This window comes from Ovis canadensis, chromosome 4 (assembly GCF_042477335.2).
Source record: "Ovis canadensis isolate MfBH-ARS-UI-01 breed Bighorn chromosome 4, ARS-UI_OviCan_v2, whole genome shotgun sequence".
In the NCBI taxonomy this organism is placed as follows: Eukaryota; Metazoa; Chordata; class Mammalia; order Artiodactyla; family Bovidae; genus Ovis; species Ovis canadensis.
Window position 1 is genome coordinate 59,421,300 of NC_091248.1, and position 24,182 is coordinate 59,445,481.

General features: G+C 39.1%; 1 protein-coding gene across 2 annotated transcripts in view; it reads right to left on the reverse strand.

The window, feature by feature from the left end:
• Window positions 1-344: 344 nt before the first annotated feature.
• The window catches only part of SLC26A5 (solute carrier family 26 member 5), a 70,209-nt gene continuing 46,371 nt past the window's right edge, over window positions 345-24,182 (reverse strand). The window contains exons 9-20 of one of the 2 annotated variants that reach the window (XM_069587825.1): window positions 19,845-19,992; window positions 18,825-18,938; window positions 17,767-17,844; window positions 16,994-17,089; window positions 16,690-16,796; window positions 12,243-12,312; window positions 8,848-8,940; window positions 7,864-7,971; window positions 6,977-7,177; window positions 6,311-6,365; window positions 4,895-5,103; window positions 345-1,982 (exon numbers count right to left, since the gene is read on the reverse strand). In XM_069587825.1, the coding sequence (XP_069443926.1) occupies window positions 4,919-5,103; window positions 6,311-6,365; window positions 6,977-7,177; window positions 7,864-7,971; window positions 8,848-8,940; window positions 12,243-12,312; window positions 16,690-16,796; window positions 16,994-17,089; window positions 17,767-17,844; window positions 18,825-18,938; window positions 19,845-19,992 (1,255 nt within the window). In that variant the 3' untranslated portion in view covers window positions 345-1,982; window positions 4,895-4,918. Of the gene's footprint in view, window positions 1,983-4,842; window positions 5,104-6,310; window positions 6,366-6,976; window positions 7,178-7,863; window positions 7,972-8,847; window positions 8,941-12,242; window positions 12,313-16,689; window positions 16,797-16,993; window positions 17,090-17,766; window positions 17,845-18,824; window positions 18,939-19,844; window positions 19,993-24,182 lie in introns of those variants that run through there. The other variant, XM_069587824.1, reaches the window with a different exon arrangement.

The window sequence follows — 24,182 nt, forward strand, 5'->3', positions numbered from 1 at the left end:
GATTTCAACTTAATTAAGGATTGTTGATATTAATGACTAGCAAAGTAGTAAAGCAGAATAATATATAATACATATTATTATATGTATTATAATAATATCATTTAGAAAATCCAGAATTGGCTTTATATAGAAAAGTACTTTTACAGAAAGTACTTTAATGGTTTAAAATTTTGGTAAAGCTCCCATAAGAATTCTGGTCTATACTGAAGTATTTCTAAAATAAAAGTATTAGAATCCTAAACAAAGCTCTTTACAATTATTTCATGTACTGCCACCACCAAATTCTCTCCCTCTTTCACCACAATAACCCCCTTCTATGCCCCTCCCAAACACTGAGACCCAAACACAATAAAGAATATTTTTATTGTAGTTCAGTATTCACAAGTAATGCAAAATAGAGATGGATACATTGTAGTTCACAAAAAAAATTGACAACATAGAAAATGCTCTAAGTGTTGCATTGAAGTCTTTAAATAAGAAAATTTTTAAGCAGAAAAATTAAAGCCATTCATTCATAAAATCCAACCAACATCCCTTCTCTTTTCATTATTGTGAACTTGATCAGAAACGCTTTTCCCTAAACCTGCTATAGTCTTTCAAGAAGTATGAAGTGAACCATTTCCAAGTGATGCTTGTAAGTGAATACTAAAGATTTATGTTTTTGTTCTGTTTTGTTAGAACACACTCTTTAAAGTCTTAGCACTTGTTCATATATCACCACATACATCAGATGCACCAATTTGAAACAGCTCAAGTTGGATATGTGGTACTCAGGCCGAACCTGTTATAGGTTCTGAATAATCTTGACATCTCCATTACATGATGAAAATCTACTGGCCACACATCAAATCAGTACACAATGAATTACTTGAAAAATATGGGTGTCTCTGCCCAGACACATGCATGCAGATAGCATCAACACTAACTAGAGTAGCATGTCTGTATTCCATTTAAAAAGAAGAAAATAACACATTCACTGGTAACTCCCTCCATGTAAAATATGTATTTGTGTGTACAGACACCTGTTTACACATGTATCAGCATGCTGATAGAATACAAAGGATTTCTGACTTCAGAAAAATACTGTAATGACCTTTTAAATAACATTTTAAAAACATGATTAGATTTATAAAATTTAATTTCCACAAAGCCCAGGTTCATTGGTTAACATAAAGCTGAAATGCTATATACCAGTACAATGAAAAACCTGGTAAGGCAAAGTGGATTTTTGAGATGCTCAAACTATATTAAACCTAAGTCAGACAGCAGGCAAGTTACCTGGCTTGGAGTCCTGGCTTTTGAACGTTTTGCTATGGGAAGGAATTAAAAACCATTGTGTGCATTTTGGTCAGCTATATGTTTGGAGAATTAGATACTCAAACCAACTTTTATCAGCACTCAAACCACATTATCAAGAACCAACACACTGAATCCTGAAAGCATTCCTAAAAGGTACACTAAAAAAGGACCAACAGCATTTTTGCACTCACTAAAGCAAACAGTCTTAACACCAAGGAAGTTGGGTTTGATTTTAGGATTTAAACCAATTAAAAGGGTGGGCTTCTTCATCATCATAAACTTCCTTCCTCATTCCCACTCAAGGGCACCTCCCAACATCGACACACACCTGCCCCCTGGCTGGCAGACTCTAGGTTTGCTACCCTTTCCAGTCACACAAGAGGGCGGTCTCATTTTCTTAACATGGACCTTTGTAGGCAGGCATCTCCTTTCTCTGTTAGACAGGTAAGGATGCAGGACCAAATACAGGGAGTGGATATTTTAGATGTTACGTGAAACTACAAAATGAGCTCGTAGGGCTGCAGAGGACCCATTCCCTTCACTGTTTCTCTGAGTCCCTCTGCAGATGAGACGCATTGAGATCCCACTCAGCTGCTATGTGATTGTACAGTCGGTGTCTATGACATGAATGAGGAGTTTCCTGGGCCCTGGTTCACAATTGTTTGCAAATGTATTCCATCCAACTGTGAGACAGAGATAAACCATGGTCATATCGGCAGAGGATTTGAAAAAGACAACTTCACTATATGGGACCTTCCTGAAAACAAGGCGTTCCCATACTGCCATAAAGTAGTCTAGTCCCTATATCTATCAGTGGATTATGCTCTTTGATAGGGCAATAAGAATCTGAATTTGAACCTGGGCTAAAAAACAGAAAGATACAAACATAGAAGGATACATAGCTTTTAAGGTCCAGAAAGAATGCAGTAGAGATAAAATTTGATTGTAAGTATAAAAAGGTCAGGAAACTTCCCACTATATGAAACAATCCAAAATATTTACATATAGATTACATTTTGAATGCATTCTTATGTTATCAGAGGCATGCAGAAAACACACTTTTCCTCAGTAAGACTTCAGTGTTTTTTATGTACATGGTAGAAGTCTCTTCAGAATAGGTTAAAAATTAAAGGGCAGAAAAGTTAAATACAAATTTGTAAGCTATGGATGGTACTTTTCCTGTATACTACTTTCAGTCTATCACCAACCAAGACTTGAGTATATGCTGTGTGTAAAGCATTTATTGAAAATTAATGCTAAGATTATGCAATATATAACATTATTTAAAATCCTTGAGCTCTACTTTAATGGCTGAAATGATCAAGCCCTTATACAAGTTTTCAGTGTAAGTTGAGGTCCTACAACTACATGCTCTTTCAGAAGGCAGATGTATCTGGTCTTGTGTGTGATGAGTGCAAAGGAAACAACTGGATGCAAATTTAATTTCACTCGATCTAGATACAGTATCGGTTATAAAGGAGGGGGACTACTTTGAATTAAATTAGTAAAGTCATTGAGAAACCTGATAGGAATTAAAGGAACAAACCATAGGGTTTGGTTTGGAGTAGACTCATGTTAATCTAGTCTTTTCCTGATGTACTTTTCTCCTCAAAGTGTTTTCTTCCTGAAAACTAAAATAAGGAGTCAGTAAGGAAACTCATAAAAAAGACAAAACATTAGCAGGAAATCTTAGCAGATGAGGCTTTAAGCAGATTGACTAATACTTGTGCTGTGATTTAGAGTGACCTTGTGGTTGGAATTACAGGAGCAAGAACTTGATGACATATATTGTTTAAAGGTCTTTTGAACAGCTATAAAGAAAAATGCTTGAAATAGCTTTTTATTCACTCATTGGCTTAAAACTGAGTTTGATGAAGAATTAACTGATAATTCTATGGACTTAGAAAGATAATACTCAGTTATCTGTATGGTTATAGATAACTATACAAATCTAATCAGGATTTGGTTAGATTTCTAAAATACGTGGTCCTGAAGGCTACTTCACTATTAGCAGCAACAACAAAACTTCTAGGGAGGGGTCCTACTGGCCACAGATGTGATAATTTGAACACCAAAAAGAATAACTATAATAGACAAACATTAAAACTACAAAAATTCATGAATCTATAAGTATACCGAAAAAGAGAAACCTAAAAGAACTTAATCCGTCATCATCTATTAAACCAATTCCTTACTTTGAAGTTGATAATTAAGCATAAAAAATAAAACATTTAACCTGGCTTTCAAGTAAGAACTGTATTTAAGGATAATCAAATAATTCAAGTTGAGAGAAAACTACAGGAGAGAATTAGAGAAAAAAAATCATAAACCCTTAATAAAATTGCTGATTAAGGCAAGAACTATTACTAAACGTTAAAAATCCTGGGTGAATGGCTAATGGAGAACTGAGCATTCATTCAACACTAAAAGAACCATACAGATGACTCACTAGTCACAAAGGAGAAAATGTAATTGGGGGATGGTTGTCACATTAATCCCATGATTTATTTTAGCATCATTAATGGTAGATCAATAAGATATTATTTGTTTTCTGTTGTGATGTGATTTGAAGCATGTGTCTCATCTATGATATATTCTAGCAAAAAAAAATGTTTTACTCAAATTTGCGAAGGCTTTAGTTAGATACAACTTCTAGATTATAGGTACTTCAGGAAATGGAGGGACAAGCTAAATAACACCTTGAAAAAGCAAGCGGACACATTCACAAGATGGGATTCTACACAACTGCTCCAACTCCCTTTAACAAGTCCATGTCATAAATAAAGGGACAGTGCTAGGTTAAGATAGACTTCTGAGACTTAGAGGGACATGACCATTTGTAGTGTAAGGTCACATACAACTGAATACTAGCTTGGATAAACCAACTACAAATGTGGGGACAGTTGGGGAACTTTGAATATGGTCTGAGGTAAATAAATGTGTTTCAGAATGAGAAAGCAGAGATTGTGGACTGGAAAAAAAAAAGGTTACAGAACACTACATAGAGTATAATCTTATTTTGGTTAAAAGATATAAATTATATGAATAGAAAAAGATCTGGAAGAATACACATTAAAGTGTTAGCTATAATCTTTGATGGTAATGTAAGGTTTTCCTTAATTTTGTTTATCTTTTCTAATTTTCCCCAATGTACTTATACTGCTTCTATAACAATAAATAGTTATTTTTAAAAAAGAACTTCTAAAAAATTGTGAGTTCGCCACTTCTGTGTAGTAACTGATTATAGAAAGTCTGTAGATCAACAAGAAGAAAAACTAAGAACTGCTACCCATCTGGTGACAGCATACCTGATTTGTGGATAAAGTACTTAAATAAATTTTTAAGTGCTTGGCTCACAAAGATAATACTAAAAAGTAACAGAAATGTCATTGAACAATAAAGGCAGGCAAGAAGCTAACATTTTTGAAATAGTCAATTAAAAAAAATACAAGTAAGATACATCTTGCTGTGTGCCATTCACCCTCCAAATCAAGCCTTGACTACTAGTATTTACCCTCAGGGGGAAAAAAAAACCACAACAACTTAGAGTCTAGTATTTAAAGCATGTAGGTTAACAATCACGAGAGGCTCATACCCCATGGCAGGCTGAACTCCTCGCCTAGGCCTCGGGAGTGGCGTTGGGCTCAGAGTCCTCCTGGGGAGGAAGAGCCGAGCCTTCCTGTTCAGCAAGCCCTTCTCGGGCTTGGCTGCCTAAGACTGCGTCGTGAATGCTGTGAAACAGCAGCTCCAGTAAGGCAGGATTTTCAAAGAATCGATTTCGAGTGAGGTCATTCACAACTTGGGCTATAAAAGAAAAAGGGAAAGTTAGCCCACACTCTGGGTGTCAGTCTTATACATTAAAAAAAAAACACTTTCACATAAAATATTTAAATGATATAAAGTAAAAAATCTCACCACAATACTTGTCCTCATGACATCACTCCCCTGGTCAAGGAAGCCACTTTTATTATTTTCTTGTGTATTCTTACAGTGCATCTTTATGCAGATGTAAATATAAGTATATATTTATTATTTTCCATTACCCCAAAGATAGCATCATCTTTTGGTATGTATGTGTACGTATACATGTGCATATGTACATGCATATAAAATTTGGGATTTTTTACTTAATCTTTTCACTCTTTTCTTTTCTTTTTTTTTTTTACCATTACACAGTGTTCTATGTATGGTTTATTTAACTGGCCCCTTCTGTTTGACACAAACTGATTTTGGCCTTTTGTTTTTGTATACTGTGATGATTAATCATGTAATGTGTCATTTTGAGTGTGTGTAGCATGTTGCTGGATTTTCTGGGTTAAAGGTAAAAATGAATTTGTAATTTGGAAAGAAAATGCTGGTCTGCTCTCCACAGCAGCTGCTGCAGTTTGTACTCCCACCAGCAATGTCAGGGTTCCTATCCTCCCATAGTGAGCCTATAGAGCCTGCTGTCAAACATTTCCGATTTTTACCATTCTGGTAGGTGAAAAGTGAAGCCTTTATGTGGATTTAATTTTCAAGTATTGTTTTAACCAAAATTTATATTATGAATAACAGGCATTGCATGGTAAAACACTTAACTGATTTTATATAACTTTGTTATGGCAGCCATTAAATACGTGATTACTGAAAAAACCACAACTCCTTCACAATGATTTACAAGCTCCTTTCCTCAAACTCCAGTGCAGAGGCCTGCCACAAGTAACCCAGGAATGTTAGTGCCTGTTAAGTTGCTAATTTCAAAGCTTAGCTTCAGAGTAATTTTCAGAAGAATAATTTTCATTTTCACCAAAACTAAAATTAAGGGAAAACTCTTCTAAGTGTAGTTATTAAAAAAAAGAAACAAAACCAAAATGTTAAAATGCCTCCCCCAAGGATGCAGAAAGATGAAGTTTTCTCTTCATGGATGCGGTTTAGTTTTTTTATAACAAAAATTATTATAAATAAATGTAATATAAATTGTGTTTTAGAAATAAATAAATAAAATGCCTCCCCATTCTAAAATTGTACTCACCACTGCATCCTGCTAAATATACATAAATACCGACATCTCCATATTCTTTCACAATCTGTAAGAACGTTGAAGTAAAAGTTTAGTTTCTCTTGACTCTGTGAGGTATCAAGAGAAGTTTCTTTCTACTAATATGTATTTAGTGATATAAGATGCTCTGGTTCATGCACTTGAGTGACTTTGCTTCAAAAATTATGCATTTTGAACTAATTTAAAATTTGCATTTTGTTTGATTTTTATATCAACAGTGATGACTTGGAACATTGAAGAATTCTTGTTAAATTTTATTCAAGTATAATAAAATCATTATGGTGATGACTTTTAAAAAATCTTCTCAAAGAGATATATACTAAAATATTTATAGATTATATGATGACTGAGATGTGCTTCAAAATAGGAGGGGAAAGTGGGTGTGGGGGATAAACGAAACAAAACTGGTCATGAATTGATAATTGTTGAAGCTGAGTGATGGTTACAGGGGGTTCATTACACTCTGCTCTTTACTTTTGTATATTTTTGTTCTTTTTAACAACGAAAAGTTGAAAAACAAAAGCAACAGCAACCAAATTTTGAGAGTTGAAAACCCTAGTTCAGTTTTCTGATTTAACTGATGGTGATTCTGGGCACAGAGATATTATCCTTAAAAGACTCCTTGAAGATGATGCTTACCCCTGCCAGAGTTTTTACACCAACAGAATCAATAAAATTGACTTGTGTAAAATCCAGAATGATGGTGTGGATGTTATCCCCTGGGGGCATAAATCTTTGCAGTTCCTCAGGAAGTGTGCTCTTGATGACTATTGGGGGGTATTTAATTTCATTCTCGTCTTCCTCAGGCTTGGTACCATCTTCTCCATCTACTTCAGCATCCTATGTCAAAATCAAACCAAACCAGAATTCTATAAACAACTCATATTTTGGTTCTGAGAAAGATTTATGAGAGAAAAATTAGTCCTTATATTCTCCAGTTTCTGATTATAGCAGATCTCTTCTAAATTACTCACTATATTCCAGCCTTGTATATGACAAAAAAGGATATGTACACAATAGTCAGTTTTAGCTTTCTTTTTTTTTCTTCTCTTCCTCTATTTTTTCCTTCCTCTTCCTTTATTTCCTTCTCTTCCACTAATGAAACCACTTTCTTTACTATTCATATCCATTTTCCTCTCACTTCTAAAATAGTCTTATTAATTTCGACATGACAGACCACAGTTACCATAAGACCAAACAGCAAAAACCAGTCTTTGAGGGTTTTTTCCACTATCAGCTGAATGAACTTCTGACAAAGTAATAATAGTAACATTTATTAAGGTATTATGTGATTTTCACTTGTAAAAATCACATTTTCCTGGCTCCTATCACTACTTATTTCAGAAGCATTCTCATAACTGACCTTCTTATGTATTTTTAATATATCAAGGATACTTACCTTATTTCTAAGCTTTCCTCTTCTAGGGACTTCACGCTGTGTTAAAAGGTGAGGGGCACGCAGATCAAGAGTAAAGGGGGAGCACGCAGATCAAGAGACAAAGGAAACCAGTGCAGGGACTACTCACCACTTTGACTACAGTCACACTGGCCATGTTGGCATTTCCGACCTCCTTAGCATATTTCCTCACCGCCTTTCTTCTTGCTCCCATTATGAAGGCAGGGTTCACTCCGGTCTTTACAGAGGGCAATAAATGCAACAATCACTTCTTGCTCCCAGAATCCACCCAAAGCAATTAATCTTTAATTCTCTCCATCTGATTATTTTCTATGCCAAGTTATCACCCTAACCCTTGCTCTACCTCTTTCTCAAATGCCCTGAACTGGGTTACTCCCTCATTAAAAGAACATTGGTAACTTTTCTTATTCTTGGTCTTGATTCAAGACAGCCAGAAGCTAAATATTAAAGAGAATTTTAATGTGGACCACTCTTTTAAGGTCTTTATTCAATTTGTTACAATACTAGTTCTGTTGTAAGCTTCGGTTTTTGGCCACGAGGCATGTGGGATATCTTTACTTCCCGACCAGGAATCGAACCCACATCCCCAGCACTGGAAAGCATAGTCTTAACCCACTGGACCACGAGGGAAGTCCCTAAAAAGAATTTTAAAGTAGTGTTTTACAAACTTAGATCTCTCAGCTTTTTATATTTAAGAGATTGTGTAGGTTGACTGGGAGGTTTTCCTCTTTAGTGGATAGTGTGGGGTGAAGTACTAATCATGACCAAAGGAATCCATATATTCCCAAGAATAAGAAACATAATTTTTTTCTAAATATTTCTGAAACAACTATATGCATATATTAAAAGAGAAAGAATGGTGGTGTTGGTTACTCAACAATTGAAAAGTACTTAATCCCATCCACTAACTTGTATAATTGCAAATCATTAAAATGATAAATTTTAAGTTATATTCTACTATAATTAAAAAAATAGAGATGGAGAGAATGAAATAGTGTAAATGGTATATAGAGACATGTAAGTGACCCTCACATGCCTATCAATCTTTAGATTCTGTCCTCAGAAACAATCACTCTTAATTCTTGTGACTCACCTTTCTTTTTAATGCATTGCTATATAAGTCACTATTTGCATAGTAAATTGGGGCGTTTATTTGGAAAATTTTTATTCCAGGAATTTCTTTGACCTGAAAAATAAAATGTTAGTGAATTTAATATATGGAAATATTTCAGAATCAAAACTTCAACTATCTCCCTTTTCCAACTTGAAAATTAATACAGATGTTGCCAAGGACCCTTTGACAGGGTTTAAATAAAATAATGTTAGTCTTTGCAGCCAACGATGGAGAAGCTCCATACAGTCAACAAAAGCTGACTATGGCTCAGATCATGAACTCCTTATTGCCAAATTCAGACTTAAATTGAAGAAAGTAGGGAAAACCGCTAGACCATTCAGGTATGACCTAAATCAAATCCCTTATGATTATACAGTGGAAGTGAGAAATAGATTTAAGGGTCTAGATCTGATAGATAGAGTGCCTGATGAACTATGGAATGAGGTTCGTGACATTGTACAGGAGACAGGGATCAAGACCATCCCCATGGAAAAGAAATGCAAAAAAGCAAAATGGCTGTCGGGGGAGGCCTTACAAATAGCTGTGAAAAGAAGAGAAGTAAAAAGCAAAGGAGAAAAGGAAAGATATAAGCATCTGAATGCAGAGTTCCAAAGAATAGCAAGAAGAGATAAGAAAGCCTTCCTCAGCGATCAATGCAAAGAAATAGAGGAAAACAACAGAATGGGAAAGACTAGAGATCTCTTCAAGAAAATTAGAGATACCAAGGGAACATTTCATGCAAAGATGGGCTCGATAAAGGACAGAAATGGTCTGGACCTAACAGAAGCAGAAGATATTAAGAAGAGGTGGCAAGAATACACAGAAGAACTGTACAAAAAAGATCTTCACAACCTGGATAATCATGATGATGTGATCACTAATCTAGAGCCAGACATCTTGGAATGTGAAGTCAAGTGGGCCTTAAAGAGCATCACTACGAACAAAGCTAGTAGAGGTGATGGAATTCCAGTTGAGCTATTTCAAATCCTGAAAGATGATGCTGTGAAAGTGCTGCACTCAATATACCAGTATATCTGGAAAACTCAGCAGTGGCCACAGGACTGGAAAAGGTCAGTTTTCATTCCAATTCCAAAGAAAGGCAATGCAAAAGAATCCTCAAACTACCGCACAATTGCACTCATCTCACATGCTAGTAAAGTAATGCTCAAAATTCTCCAAGCCAGGCTTCAGCAATACGTGAACCGTGAACTCCCTGATGTTCAAGCTGGTTTTAGAAAAGGCAGAGGAACCAGAGATCAAATTGCCAATATCTGCTGGATCATGGAAAAGCAAGAGAGTTCCAGAAAAACATCTATTTCTGCTTTATTGACTATGCCAAAGCCTTTGACTGTGTGGATCACAATAAACTGTGGAAAATTCTGAAAGAGATGGGAATACCAGACCACCTGACCTGCCTCTTGAGAAATCTGTATGCAGATCAGGAAGCAACAGTTCGAACTGGACATGGAACAACAGACTGGTTCCAAATAGGAAAAGGAGTACGTCAAGGCTGTATATTGTCACCCTGCTTATTTAACTTCTATGCAGAGTACATCATGAGAAACGCTGGGCTGGAAGAAGCACAAGCTGGAATCAAGATTGCTGGGAGAAATATCAATAACCTCAGATATGCAGATGACACCACCCTTATGGCAGAAAGTGAAGAGGAGCTAAAAAGCCTCTTGATGAAAGTGAAAGAGGAGAGTGAAAAAGGTGGCTTAAAGCTCAACATTCAGAAAATGAAGATCATGGCATCTGGTCCCATCACTTCATGGCAAATAGATGGGGAAACAGTGGAAACAGTGTCAGACTTTATTTTGGGGGGCTCCAAAATCACTGCAGATGGTGACTGCAGCCATGAAATTAAAAGACGCTTACTTCTTAGAAGAAAAGTTATGACCAACTTAGATAGTATATTCAAAAGCAGAGACATTACTTTGCTGACTAAGGTCCGTCTAGTCAAGGCTATGGTTTTTCCTGTGGTCATGTATGGATGTGAGAGTTGGACTGTGAAGAAGGCTGAGCGCCAAGGAATTGATGCGTTTGAAGTGTGGTGTTGGAGAAGACTCTTGAGGGTTCCTTGGACTGCAAGGAGATCCAATCAGTCCATTCTGAAGGAGATCAACCCTGGGATTTCTTTGGAAGGAATGATGCTAAAGCTGAAGCTCCAGTACTTTGGCTACCTCATGCGAAGAGTTGACTCATTGGAAAAGACTCTGATGGTGGGAGAGATTGGGGGCAGGAGGAGAAGGGGACGACCCAGGATGAGATGGCTGGATGGCATCATGGACTCGATGGACGTGAGTCTGAGTGAACTCCGGGAGATGGTGATGGACAGGGAGGCCTGGTGTGCTGTGATTCATGGGGACGCAAAGAGTTGGACTCGACTGAGTGACTGAACTGAACTGAATGTCAGTCTAGCTGACTTACTCATGTTCTGAAGGAAGGCATGTTGAATGGAAGGCCTTTAAAAATGCACATCTTCCCATTTCTTTTAAAAGTCTTTGTTTCTTTCTTTTTTTTTTTTTACCATAAAATACAAAGAAGAAACTGAAAAACATTAAAAAAGCGAATCTAGGAGAGGGGAGCTGCCACTCAAACTGAGAAGCAGTCACATAAAAAGAACAGAAGTTTATATTGGCTTATTCACAGAAGGTAGGTAGGAGTCAGAACAGACTCAGGTGAAAATTTTATCAAGAAGCCTCGTGAAATTCTGGAATGCAGTTGGAAACAGGTAATTAAGCACATGATTCTTTGGAAGGGGGAAAATATACCAATCCTACCACAAGTCTAATTTATTAATATCTTGCAGTGAGTCTGATAACTTCTTCCCAAACACAAAACAATCAGACAAAACCAGTTTAAGACTTTGTAAAAGATTCTACATAAGAGATTCCACATCAGAAAAGAAAATTCAAAGTCAAGGATATTTTAAGCCATAGTTTTAACCACTAAAAATGAAGCAGAAAAAAAAAATGAAGTAGGAGAATTCCACAGCTCCCCCACCTACATTGTACATGGTTAATATCAGAATTTTATCACCCATTTGAATTCATCAGAAGGAAATCACACACACACAGACCACCCTGGCAAACAGTCTTGGTATTTTGTAAACATATACTTTAAGTCCAAGAATATATATTTATCCTCATTAAAAAAGAGGAAAAATAATATTAACAGGCTGTGTAACTGATGTATAGTATAAGCTATAAAACTGAATCCAGACAGTAAATGGAAATTCAGACTTTTCGCTCTGATCACCACACTTCCCACATCTCCACCCCTAACTCTGTATCCTGAGTAAAAATAATACTTGATAAGCCAATCACATCATATGCTTACAACCATTTAAAATGATAGAAAAAAGGACCTACCTCCTCATACGCATCTATATCAATGTACACATCAGTGTCAGGAAGCTGCCCAAGGACTTTGTAGCTTGGACTGCAGACAGAGAGGGAGTATGTTAAAATACTATCATGCTGATGCTCAGGTAGTGATGGAAACACAAGATTCTGCACATCTGCAAATCCTGTATGGATTTGCTAGTGACTTCAGGGATATTTGGTTCTTTTCTCTTTTCATTTATTTGGTCCTTTTATGGTCACTTTTCAGAAGGGCTCCACTTATATTTGCATTCCCCGTACCATTCCAAACCTAACACATCTCACACCCCCCACCCACATACACCTCACACATACACAATTTACATACACAGCACATATGCCTCACACCACACACACACACACATAACACTACACACATGCTCGTATATACCATCCACATATCACACACACAATCTGTTACAGACGAAAGACTTAGGGATTTAAAGATGGGAGGAAAAATGAACTGTGCAGAGTTCAAACTATGTCTGGGACATGATCTCATGTCACTCAGTAGACAGAATTATCTTCCTGCTCTAATTCTAAAACAGGAGAGGGGATTTTCATTTTATTTGAAATAAGAGAACTGACTTGTGGAGCAAGAGGTTGGACGATCAACAGAAGGTGTGGGGAGAAAACAAAAATCTCAAATCAGCATAGGAGTTTCCTTAGGTTTAGTGTGAATAGATTTTTTAAAAACTTATATTTAATTGAAGGACAATTGCTTTACAATATTGTGTTGGTTTTTGGCATGTATCAACATATATCAGCCATAGGTATACATATCTCTCCTCCCTCTTGAACCTCCCTCCCACCTCCCACCCCATCCCACCCCTCTAGGTTGTCACAGAGCGCTGGTTTGAGTTCCCTGAGTCATACTGCAAATTCCCACTGGCTGGCTGTTTCACGTATGGTAGTGTATATGTTTCCATGCTGCTCTCTCGATCTGTCCCACCCTCTCCTCCCCGCCTCTCTGTGTCCACAAGTCTGTTCTTTATGTATGCGTCTTAACTGCTGTCCTGCAAACAGGCTCATCAGTACCACTTTTGTAGATTCCATGTATATGTGTTAATATTTATTTTTCTCTTTCTGCTTACTCCACTCTGTATAATAGGCTCTAGGTTCATCCACTTCTTTAGAACTGACTCAAATGTGTTCCTTTTTATGGCTGAGTTACATTCCATTGTATATATGTACCACAGCTTCTTTATCCATTCATCTGTTTATGGACATCTAGGTTGCTTCATGTCCTATGTACTCTAAATAGCTGGGGTACTTGTGTCTTTTTCAATTATGGTTTTCTCAGGGTATATGCCCAGAAATGGGGTTGTTGAGTCATATGGTAGTTTTATTTCTAGTTTTTTAAGGGATTTCCATACTGTATTCCATAGTTGCTGTATCAATTTACATTCCCACCAATAGAGAAAGAAGGTTCTTTTTTCTCCACACCCTCTCCAGCATTTATTGTTTGTAGATTTTTTGATGATGGTCATTCTGACCAGTGTGAGATGGTGTCTCATTGTAGTTTTGATTTGCATTTCTCTAATAATGAGTGATGTTGAGCATCTTTTCATGTGTTTGTATGTCTTCTTTGGAGGAATGTCTGTTTAGGTCATCTTCTGCCTACTTTTTGATTGGGGTGCTTGTTTTTCTGGTGTTGGGTTGCATGAGCTGCTTGTATAATTTGGAAATTAATGCTTCATCAGTTGTTTCATTTGCTATTATTTGTATTCCTACACACTAACAACAAAAAAATCAGAAAATTATTGCAACAAAAAGAATAAAATACCTAGCAGTAAACCTACCTACAGAATCAAAGAGTTGTATACAGAAAACTATTAAGACACTGATGAAAGAAATCAAAGATGATGTAAAACAGATGGAAAGATAGTCCATGTTGTTGGGTTGGAAGAATCAATACTGTGAAAATGAATATACTACCAAATGCAGTCTACAGATTCAATGCAATCCCTGTCAAATTACCAATGGCATTTCTCACAGAACTAGAACAAAAAATTTCCCAATTTGTATAGAAACACAAAAGACTTCGAATAGGCAAAGCAATCTTGACAAAGAAGAATGAAGCTGGAGGAATCAACCTTCCTGACCTCAGACTATACTACAGAGCTACAGTCACCAAGACAATATGGTACTGGCACAAAAACAGAAACATAGACCAGTGGAACAAGACAGAAAGCCCAGAGATAAACCCATGCACCTATGGGCACCTTATTTTTGACAAATGAGGCAAGAATATACAATGGGGAAAAGACAGTCTCTTCAATAAGTGGCACTGGGAAAACTGGACAGCTATGTGTAAAAGAATGAAATTAGAACGCTTCATAACAGCATATACAAAGATAAACTCAAAATGGATTAAAGATCTAAACATAAGACCAGAAACTAAAAAACTCTTGAGGAAAACATAGGCAGAACACTCTATGACATAAATCACAGCAAGATCCTCTGCGACCTACCTTCTAGAATAAAGGAGATAAAAACAAAAATAAACAAGTGGGACCTACTTAAACATAAAGACTTTTGCACAGCAAAGGAAACTATAAACAAGGTGAAAAGACAACCCTCAGAATGGGAGAAAATAATAGCGACTGAGTAGATTTTTAAAAATTGCTTATTGATTTCTGTGGCTGTGCTGGGTCTTAGTCGTGGAATGCGGGATCTTTCATCTTCATAGTGGTGTGTGAGATCTTCAGTTGCAGCATGTGAACTCTCACTCACAGCATGTGAGATTTTGTGTTCCTTGACCAGGAATTGAACCCAGGGCCCTTGCACTGGGAGTGTGGAGTCTTAGCTCCTGGACCACTAAGGAAATCCCAAATGAATAGATTTTAAACATTATTTTTCAAGAACACAAATTTCTATATCTTTACAGTCTGGCTCAAAGTAGACAGTGAAATGATGATAGGTACTATTTCTTAAACACCTGATATTACCTTATTATAGCCCATTAAAAATATCCTGGGTTCATTTCTGCCATCATGTAGAAAAGAAACTGAAGTCCAGTGGGGTTAGGTGAGTTGTTCAAGTTAGAGAGCTTGGCAGACACAGAATATGACTCAAGGTCTTTTCTTTGACATTTCATGGCCTCGTTACCATGCTCTGGTATTCCTCAGCATGTAAGTAAACTGCTTTGTGAGTTAGAATCCATAGCGGAAATGTCACAGGTTTTTCTAGGTGGGTTCCCTCAACAAACATTCAGTGAACACACAATCATGTGCTGGTTCTGGGCTCCAGGAATCTCACCTCTACAATTAAGTTGCTCGTGCTCACAGTCTAGTGATGACTGTGGACAAATATAACACCAAGGACTGATACTGTAGACAAGAAGAAAGGTTCTCAGCTGAGTTCACAGTTAGGAGAAAACCTTTTAAAAGAGACTCAAAACGTTGTCCGTATGTTGCAATCTAGTTGCCAGGGGGCAGGGTGAGTAGGGGTTAACACACGGACCACAGGTGGCAGCAGTGGCAAAGAACCTGCCTGCCAAAGCAGGAGACAAAAGAGATGAGGGTTTGATCCCAGGGTCGGGAAGATGCCCTGGAGGAGGAGATGGCAACTCATTCCAGTATTCTGGCCTGGAGAATCCCATGCACAGAGGAGCCTGGAGATTTACAGTCCACGGGGTAGCAAAGAGTTGGATGTAACTGAAGTGACTTAGCATATGGAGCACACAAAACACAAGTAACCTGGAGACATGTGAGGTGCTGGAGGACCAAGGCACTGTTGTGGGCACACAGGGGAGGATGAGAGCTCTCTGGCTGGGTGAGTGGGGTCTTAGTGTATGAGGGTTTCAACAGACAGATGCGGAAAAGGTCTTCCTGACCAGCTGGAGTGCACTGATAAACCTCAGGTCTAAATACTCCTTGTTTCTTTTCTAATCACCCCAAGGAGCAAGAAAGTCTCTCTTTCTGAACTCTGATGGGGTTTTATCTGGCCATTTTTTATGTTTATTATCACTGTACCTTGCTTATGGTTACTGAAGCACTTATAATCATGTATTTCAATTTCTTGAAGATGGATTATAAAATGCTCTTTATGAATTAGCCTCTGGATTCACAAAAACTCATATTTGAATCATCGTCTACCACTTGCTGTATGATCTTAATCAGTCTAGGCCCCTGTTTCCACATCTGTGAAATGGGGATGCTAACAGTCATCAGTCTATAAGGATGAAATGATACAAAGTGTGGATCTTTGCACAGAGCCAGGCACATAACCACAATAATTTAATGCCACCATGACTTCATTACCATGATTAGCATCATCATCATCATCATCATCATCATGAATCTATCATTCGTAGGAGAGTGAAGCCTTTTTGAAGGGAAGGGCCATGTTTTATCTACTGCTTTGGTCTGTATCTAAAGTCACTGTTGAAGTGTCAGGCAGGAAACACACCCAAGCCAATATGTGCTCTCACCTCTGTGTTCTGTAAATCACAGTCAGCAGTGCGATGATCACAGCAGTAATCAAACCATAGTCCAGTCCCAGGAACAAGGAGGAAACAAAAGTGGTAAGCCAGATGGTCTAAACAAAAGACAGAGAGCTATAAGTAGAATCATTGGAAAAACTTCCTGAGTCACACACACACAGTACTTAGCCTTACTTAACTGGATACTGCATATAATAACTGGCCACAGTAACTTATCTTTCTCACATTTTTACCAGCAACAATTCATCTGTTGCTATGACATACTCACCTAACAATCACCTTTGTTACTTACCAGCTCTATTTTGCTGGTTCTCCAGAAAAAGGGGAGATCTGAGAATTGCATAAACATTCCTTTCAGGTTGACAATCACAATGGCCGACAGCACAGCCTGAAACACAGCACATCCACACATGCCTCCCCTCTTGTGTCCGGAGACCCCCTGGACACACTGTGTCCTCAGGGGCCTTGCTGGCTCCTCACTGTCCTCCTGCTGCCCTCCCCACATCCTCTATCCACTCACTTCCTACACAGTAGTGATGGTATGTTTTGAGCCAAGAACACCTGGATTTTCAGGACTTGGTTAGCTAAAACAGGCCCTGGAAAACAGGTTTACTAGTAGCAAACCTGTACGGTGGCCAAGAGGTTTAGAATTAAATGGTACTCGAGGAATGATTTCCTCCATGGTCTTCCTGCATCATGAGTTTTATACTCTATATCATTCCTAAGTTCTACTAGGTTAAATGTTTTATGAGTGTAGACCATCTCAAATTTTTAATAGCAGTATAAGGTCATAAAAGATCAGACAGAAGGGACCTTGGAAATAAGCCAAACCCAAACCTCTGCTTTGCAGATAAGGAAACAGAACCAGAGATGCTGAGAAGGCTTCCCGTAGGTCCCAGGTATTGGCAGATTGTAGAAGAGGATATTGACCCTAGTGTTGACCCTTTTTGCTACTACCCTACTAGGGTAGTAGTAAAAATCCAAGAGAGTCACAAAAATGTCAACTAGTAAAACTGTAAAATCTCTACACATGGAAAAACCTCTCACCAAGTCCAGGGTACACACCTGAGGTAGTGATTCAAAGAGAAATCCAGTGGCTAATATGACCAGCAGAATCATTAATGAAGCCAAACAACCTGCAAGCTGGATGAGAAAAGACACATGGAAGGGGCTTTTAGGAGACTTGAGTGAGAAGTGGGACATAGGTTCCTCTTAGTCTCTTGAAAATCACTATCGAAAGATATGGCTTCACATAAGTCATCCATACCATTACATAAACCTGTAGCTGTTTCCCACTCCATTTCTGAGGTTTTGGTTCCTCTTACAGCCTTCAGGTGAAAGTCGCTCAGTCATGTCTGACTCTTTGTGACCCCATGGACTATACAGTCCATGAAATTCTCCTGGCTAGAATACTGGAGTGGGTAGCTGTTCCCTTCTCCGGGTGATCTTCCTAACCCAGGGACTGAACTCAGGTCTACCGCATTGCAGGCGGATTCTTTACCAGCTGAGCCACCAGGAAGTCTTTTAGCCTTTAAACAAAAGCTGAAATGCTTAAATACTCTGAATGAAATGCCCATGCCAGTGGTGGAGAAAAGGACATATATGGTGCAGACATAAGACACACAGGGGCCAGAAGAGTTCAGACATGGCTTTATTGTCCATTTGCAGTAGCCACGTGTGGTTATTTCAATTGTAAAAAGTAAATTAAATAAAATTAAAAATTCAGGTCTTGGTTGCACTAGCCACATTTCAAGTGTTCAAGAAGGCCATGTTACTAGTGGCTGCCATACTGGAGAGCACAAATATCAAATATTTCCATCACTTCAGAAAGTTCTACGGAACGGGGCTGGCAATCTGCCCACACTCACTCTCAGGCTTTCATGACAACATCCTATGTCTGAACCTTGAAGTTTACTCATAGCCAGAAATGTTAATTTTTTTTATTTGACTGGGGAATATACTCCTTTTCTGTAGATTCAGTTCCTTGTGATTTGCTTCAACCAATCATGCCTTTCTCTGATTCATACACAGCTCACTGGAGCATGGATCTTCAGGCAGAATACAATCAGGAGATTAGTTTATCACCCAAATCACCAGACCTTAGGGGCCAGCTGCATACACACCTGTGTCTTCCCTCCAGTTCCCTCCTGAACAAGGCTTCGAGACAAGGAGCATGAAATTGAAAAAGTCTGGAAGAGTGAGCCGATGGAATTGCACAGTCCCAGGGCAATGAGCTCCTTTTCCATATGGAAGGAAAGCACAAAAGAGGTTAGTTATTTTTCAGGAAGACAGGCATGATGACCCATTTAATGGACATCTTCAACAGTACGGGCCATCTATTCATTCTCTTTCCAGATATAAAAATTTGTTTAGCATGAATTCAAAATAGGAATTATTGCATAATTTAAGGTGGGAGAAAAACATTTTGAATTTTTATTGCGTTAGAGATAAATGCCGTGATCATCACCTAGCCCCCTCGTTCTTAAACACATTCTCTACACAATGAATATTTTTGTTTTTTAAAGAAAACTACAGCAACAGGGACAAAATATTTTTGATGTTTAAGAGAAAATTATTGGTGGATAGGACTACTGGCATCTTTTAAATGTCTGGGCTCATGTTCATCCAGGAACCTATGCCAGTGTCCTCTTTGGACCAGTGAGTGAGTCCTTATCTCAGGGCAACTTCTGGTCTTCCTAGTTGGATCACTGTGTCTCATACAAACATAGAACATCTAGTCTCCTCTTAGAACTACCCAGTGTTACAGTAACACTTCAAGCTAAACTAATGCCTCATGGTATTCAGATTAAATAATTTATCTGCAGCTATCTTATAAAAGAAGGCAGCAAATAATATATTTGAGTGAAGAATCATAAACTCAAAGTTTAATGAACAAAGAGAAAGCTTCTGAGTAGAGTAAAAATGGTTCTGGAAAAATATTAGATTCTCAAGCTGTGAGCTTTAAAGTAGGGACAGCACCTAGAGGAGTTTGGCAAACTGTAAACTTCAGAGTGGAGATTTCACCTGCTGATGAGGTGAGGTAGGATTCAGTACCTCAGTGTTCTGATGATTTAATGCCTCCCACAGTAGAGTAAGATGACCATACCGCTAGGAAGCATCTGCAGGAAGTTAATTATTTTTACCTGATTGCCATCAACCTGGTAGCCATGCTTATTTGCCAAGGTCTTGGCCATTGAGATGGTGACTGAGAATCCAACGATGGCTATGGCAATGGCATCCACATACACAAGGTGGAAGAGGCTGGTGTCTGGATTGGCTGGAGGTAGCAGCCTGAAACGTGAAGCCGACTTTAACCTGGGTGTTGTGACCACTGGAAAAAACCATGCAGCTAGAGGGGGCATTTTAGTGGCGGGAGGGGCACTATCTGCAGATGAGGTAATCAGCACTTGGGTACTTGTTTCAGCAAAAAGCAGGGCCCTCTTTGAAGCACAGGTTCTTTCCAGGCCCCACCCCCAGAGTGTCAGCTTTCAACCCGAATGGGTTATCAGCAGAGATCCAATGCCATTTTATTTAGAAAAGGAGTAACCCCATACCTCACAGCTCCGGTATGGCAGGTATAAGTAAGACTCAAGAATAGGAAGAAGAGAGGGTTAGTGAAGCGCTCAGATGCCACAAGACATTCAAACCAAAACTGAGGTGAGGAGGGAGCTGGACAAGGCATTGGAGAATTACTACTGTCTAAGCAAAACCAGGGAGAAGGCAATGGCACCCCGCTCCAGTACTCTTGCCTGGAAAATCCCATGGACAGAGGAGCCTGGAAGACTGCAGTCCATGGGGTTGCTAAGAGTCGGACACGATTCAGTGACTGAGCAACTGAGCGACCTCACTTTCACTTTTCACTTTCATGCATTGGAGAAGGAAATGGCAACCCACTCCAAGGTTCTTGCCTGGAGAATCCCAGGGATGGGGGAGCCTGGTGGGCTGCCGTCTCTGAGGTCCCACAGAGTTGGACACGACTGAAGCGACTTAGCAGCAGCAGGCAACACCAGGGATACTCACTGCTCTCCCTTGCTATTTGATGTAAGGACTCTGCTTTTTTCCCCACATCCCTTTAGGTGAGTTTCTAACATGGGAAAGGAGCAGCAGCAGATTATACTTCTTGGGTCTCACCTGGGAACCCTAGGAGTCTGGAGGGGCCATAAATGTGACTCCTGGAGCTTCCTAATGGGGAACCTAATTTTGTGGTCCATTCCTATAGTTTGGAACCTTTGTCCTAAAAGAACAGAATAGGTATTCCCTGGAATCGTATGGGGGAAAGGGCAACAGAGGTTTTCAAAGGCACTTGCTCTAATTCAAGGCATTGGGCTAAATAATAACATCAATTAATGGATGCACAGTATTATATTTTTATAGTCATTTATTAGGTGCTTCTTTTTGTGCCAAGTTCTGTGTTTACCTATCTCTAATAGCACTGTGGGCTAGGCACCATTATAATCCCCATTTTACAGATGAGGAAAATGAGGCATAGTGAGGTCAAGCAATTTGTCCAAGATCAAATGACTCATCTACCAAGTTCAACAAAAACTGTGAAGGACCTGCCTCTCCATGTTATTTCTCATGCTGTGTCATATCATAGTGATGAAGGGGTTGTCTCAGGCTCTGGGGTAAGGGAAAGGGAGGGGAGCAAAGGAAGGGAACCTAGTATGTGTTAAACTCAAGTTTGTCCTTACAACAACCCTTCTAAATAGGTGTCATTATTATCCCAATGTATAGGTGAAAAAAATGGATATTTGCGGAGTTAAGTGATCTGCTGAAGACAGAGCTGGAATCAGACCCGAGAGGTCTGACTATAGAACTTACTGTCTTTCCCTGCAACTTTGCTGCATGAGTATTAATCAGGAGAGAATGCACGGCGGCAGGTTTGGGTCTGAGGAATAGGAATATGAGAAAAGAATGCATGCGGCAATGAATTAAGAGAAGTACACCAAGGAACTTGATATATCGCCATGAATGGGATCTTTTAACAGTCATCTATCAATTTCTGGACACTGTATTGTGTATTGAAGTGTGTGCGTGTGGTTAAGTGTGGTAGTTACAGCAGTGTTTTCAAATACAATCACTAACAATTCCTCCCTTACGTGTGTGTGCTGCTCCCATATCTAGATGCCGTCTGTTTCCCCTCTAGTTGAATCCAGGCTGGCCATTTGATTTGCTTTGACCAGAACATGGTGGGAGCAATGAGTGCGGTAAGCCACTTGGCAGCTTCTGCTTTTCTGTCCTGTTGCCCTGAGCTGACACACAGAGACCCTGACTACCCTGCTGGAGACCCATGTGGAGAGAAGATGCCAGCTAGCCCTCAGCTGTTCCAGCCACTGCAGCTGAGCTGTTAGATAGAAGTCCTCTTGGTTCCTCCAGCCCCAGTCATCCCTTTAGAGTCTGTGGCTGCTTGAGAGACCCCAAGTGAGACACTCAGTTGAGCCTCACCTACATGAACAAACTGTGAGCAAATAAACCACTGTTGTTCGGCAATGAGGCTCATATACCACTGAAGTGGTATGACTGTACATAGATAGGATGTTAGACAGGCATTATTGGTTTCCTGCCTGGTTTTGAGCAAAGTTCCATAAAGATAAGGTTTCTGGGAAACCAAGTTCCAAAATGGTACTTTTTTTTTTTTTTTTAAGGTTTAGCTTTTACTAATAGAGGGAAAGCATATTTGGGTATAATGCAATAGGGAAAGGAAGGTATTAGGTAGGAATTATGGCAGCATGTGAATTTTAAAAAGGAGAAATCTAAGTGTGAAAATTCACCATGTAAGTTACTTGTGATTAGTTATTGAATAGGGTTATCTATTGGATCCAAAGACTCGTGTTTATCACATGACTATGTTAGTGACCCAGGTGTGAGGTAATGGAAAGATCACACAACTGGGTATCAGAAGACTGAGTTCTGAGTCCAGACTGGGACTCACCGAACCGCACTCACATCTCTCAAATGTCACCTTCCCTGACACCCTACCTAAAAGAGTAACCTCAGCCCCTCCTGTCTCTTACCTGGCTTCCCCTGTTTTACAGCATGTCTCACTACTGATGTATTGCCTATTTCTCTCAGTAGAATATCAGCTCCATGAGAGCAAAGACTTTTTTGCTTCCATGTTCACTTCTGTTTTTAACTGCTGTGTCCCTAGCACCTAATAGGCATTCAATAAATATAAGCTGAATAAGTGAGAATAAATGAACTTTTTAATCTGTTAAGTGAGGATAACACATATCAACAGTGTTATTGTGAGCCATCAATTGACATGGTGGGTATAAAAGTACTTAAAAAAATTATAAGTGCAAGTAGAAAAGCAAGGATTATCACTGTGTTATACTTTTAAATGAATCATAAGTAACTCATTTATGATAGCAATTCACTGAAGCTGAGTGCAGGCTTCCTCCTTCAACACTTGCTCCCTGGATGAACTTTGGCTTGGAGAGCAACTCCTCTTCCCTGGGCTTCCCTGGAGATTCTTAGCTGGTACCTGGGGCAAGCCCTGATGGAATATGCCAGGTTCTTTCAATATCCAACATCTGGGCAAATGTCTGACTCTGTTCTTTTGCAAGGAGAGGAGAGGGTGGCAAGAAACAGACGGTACCAGGGACAAAAAGCCAGAGAGACACACAGAGAGATACAGAGTGAACCAGGGATGATCAGAGAGGGACAGATGAGACCAGGAGAGGCTTGTAGTCACTCTTACTCCTTTAAATATAAAAAATAATAGTAAAATTTAAAAAAAAACGTAGAATTAGATAAGAGAAAAACAGATGAAACAAAGCAGCAATATGTGGTCTAAAGCAAGAAAACTGGTTGAAATAATGAGCCACAGAGCTTTCAGTTAACGTGTCTAGACCATGCCCTGTGTGCCAGGCACCACATGGACTGCTCTATCTGCACTGTTTCTCGTAGGTCTCACAGCCACCTCTCAGAAAGTCACTAATCACCATGCTTGCTTGGCAGAGGAGGAAACTGAGGCTTTGAGAAGGGGTGTGACTTGCCCAAGGTCACAGAGCTAGTAAGTGACAGGCCAGATTTAGGTCATTTTGCTTTTAACTCCTATGCTACCCAGGAAGAGATCTATTAATAAAAAACTGCCAAGTAGAATGATGCTAAAGCTGAAACTCCAGTACTTTGGCCACCTCATGTGAAGAGTTGACTCATTGGAAAAGACTCTGATGCTGGGAGGGATTGGGGGCAGGAGGAGAAGGGGACAACAGAGAATGAGATGCCTGGATGGCATCACTGACTTGATGGACGTGAGTCTGAGTGAACTCTGAGAGTTGGTGATGGACAGGGAGGCCTGGCGTGCTGCGATTCATGGGGTCACAAAGAGTTGGACACGACTGAGCGACTGAACTGAACTGAACTGAAGTGCTATATAGGAAAGAAAAAAGAAAAGAAAAACTGTTGTTGGTGGGACTGTAAAATGGTGCAACAGTTACGGAAAACAGAATGGAAGTTCTCAAAAAATTAAACTGGAA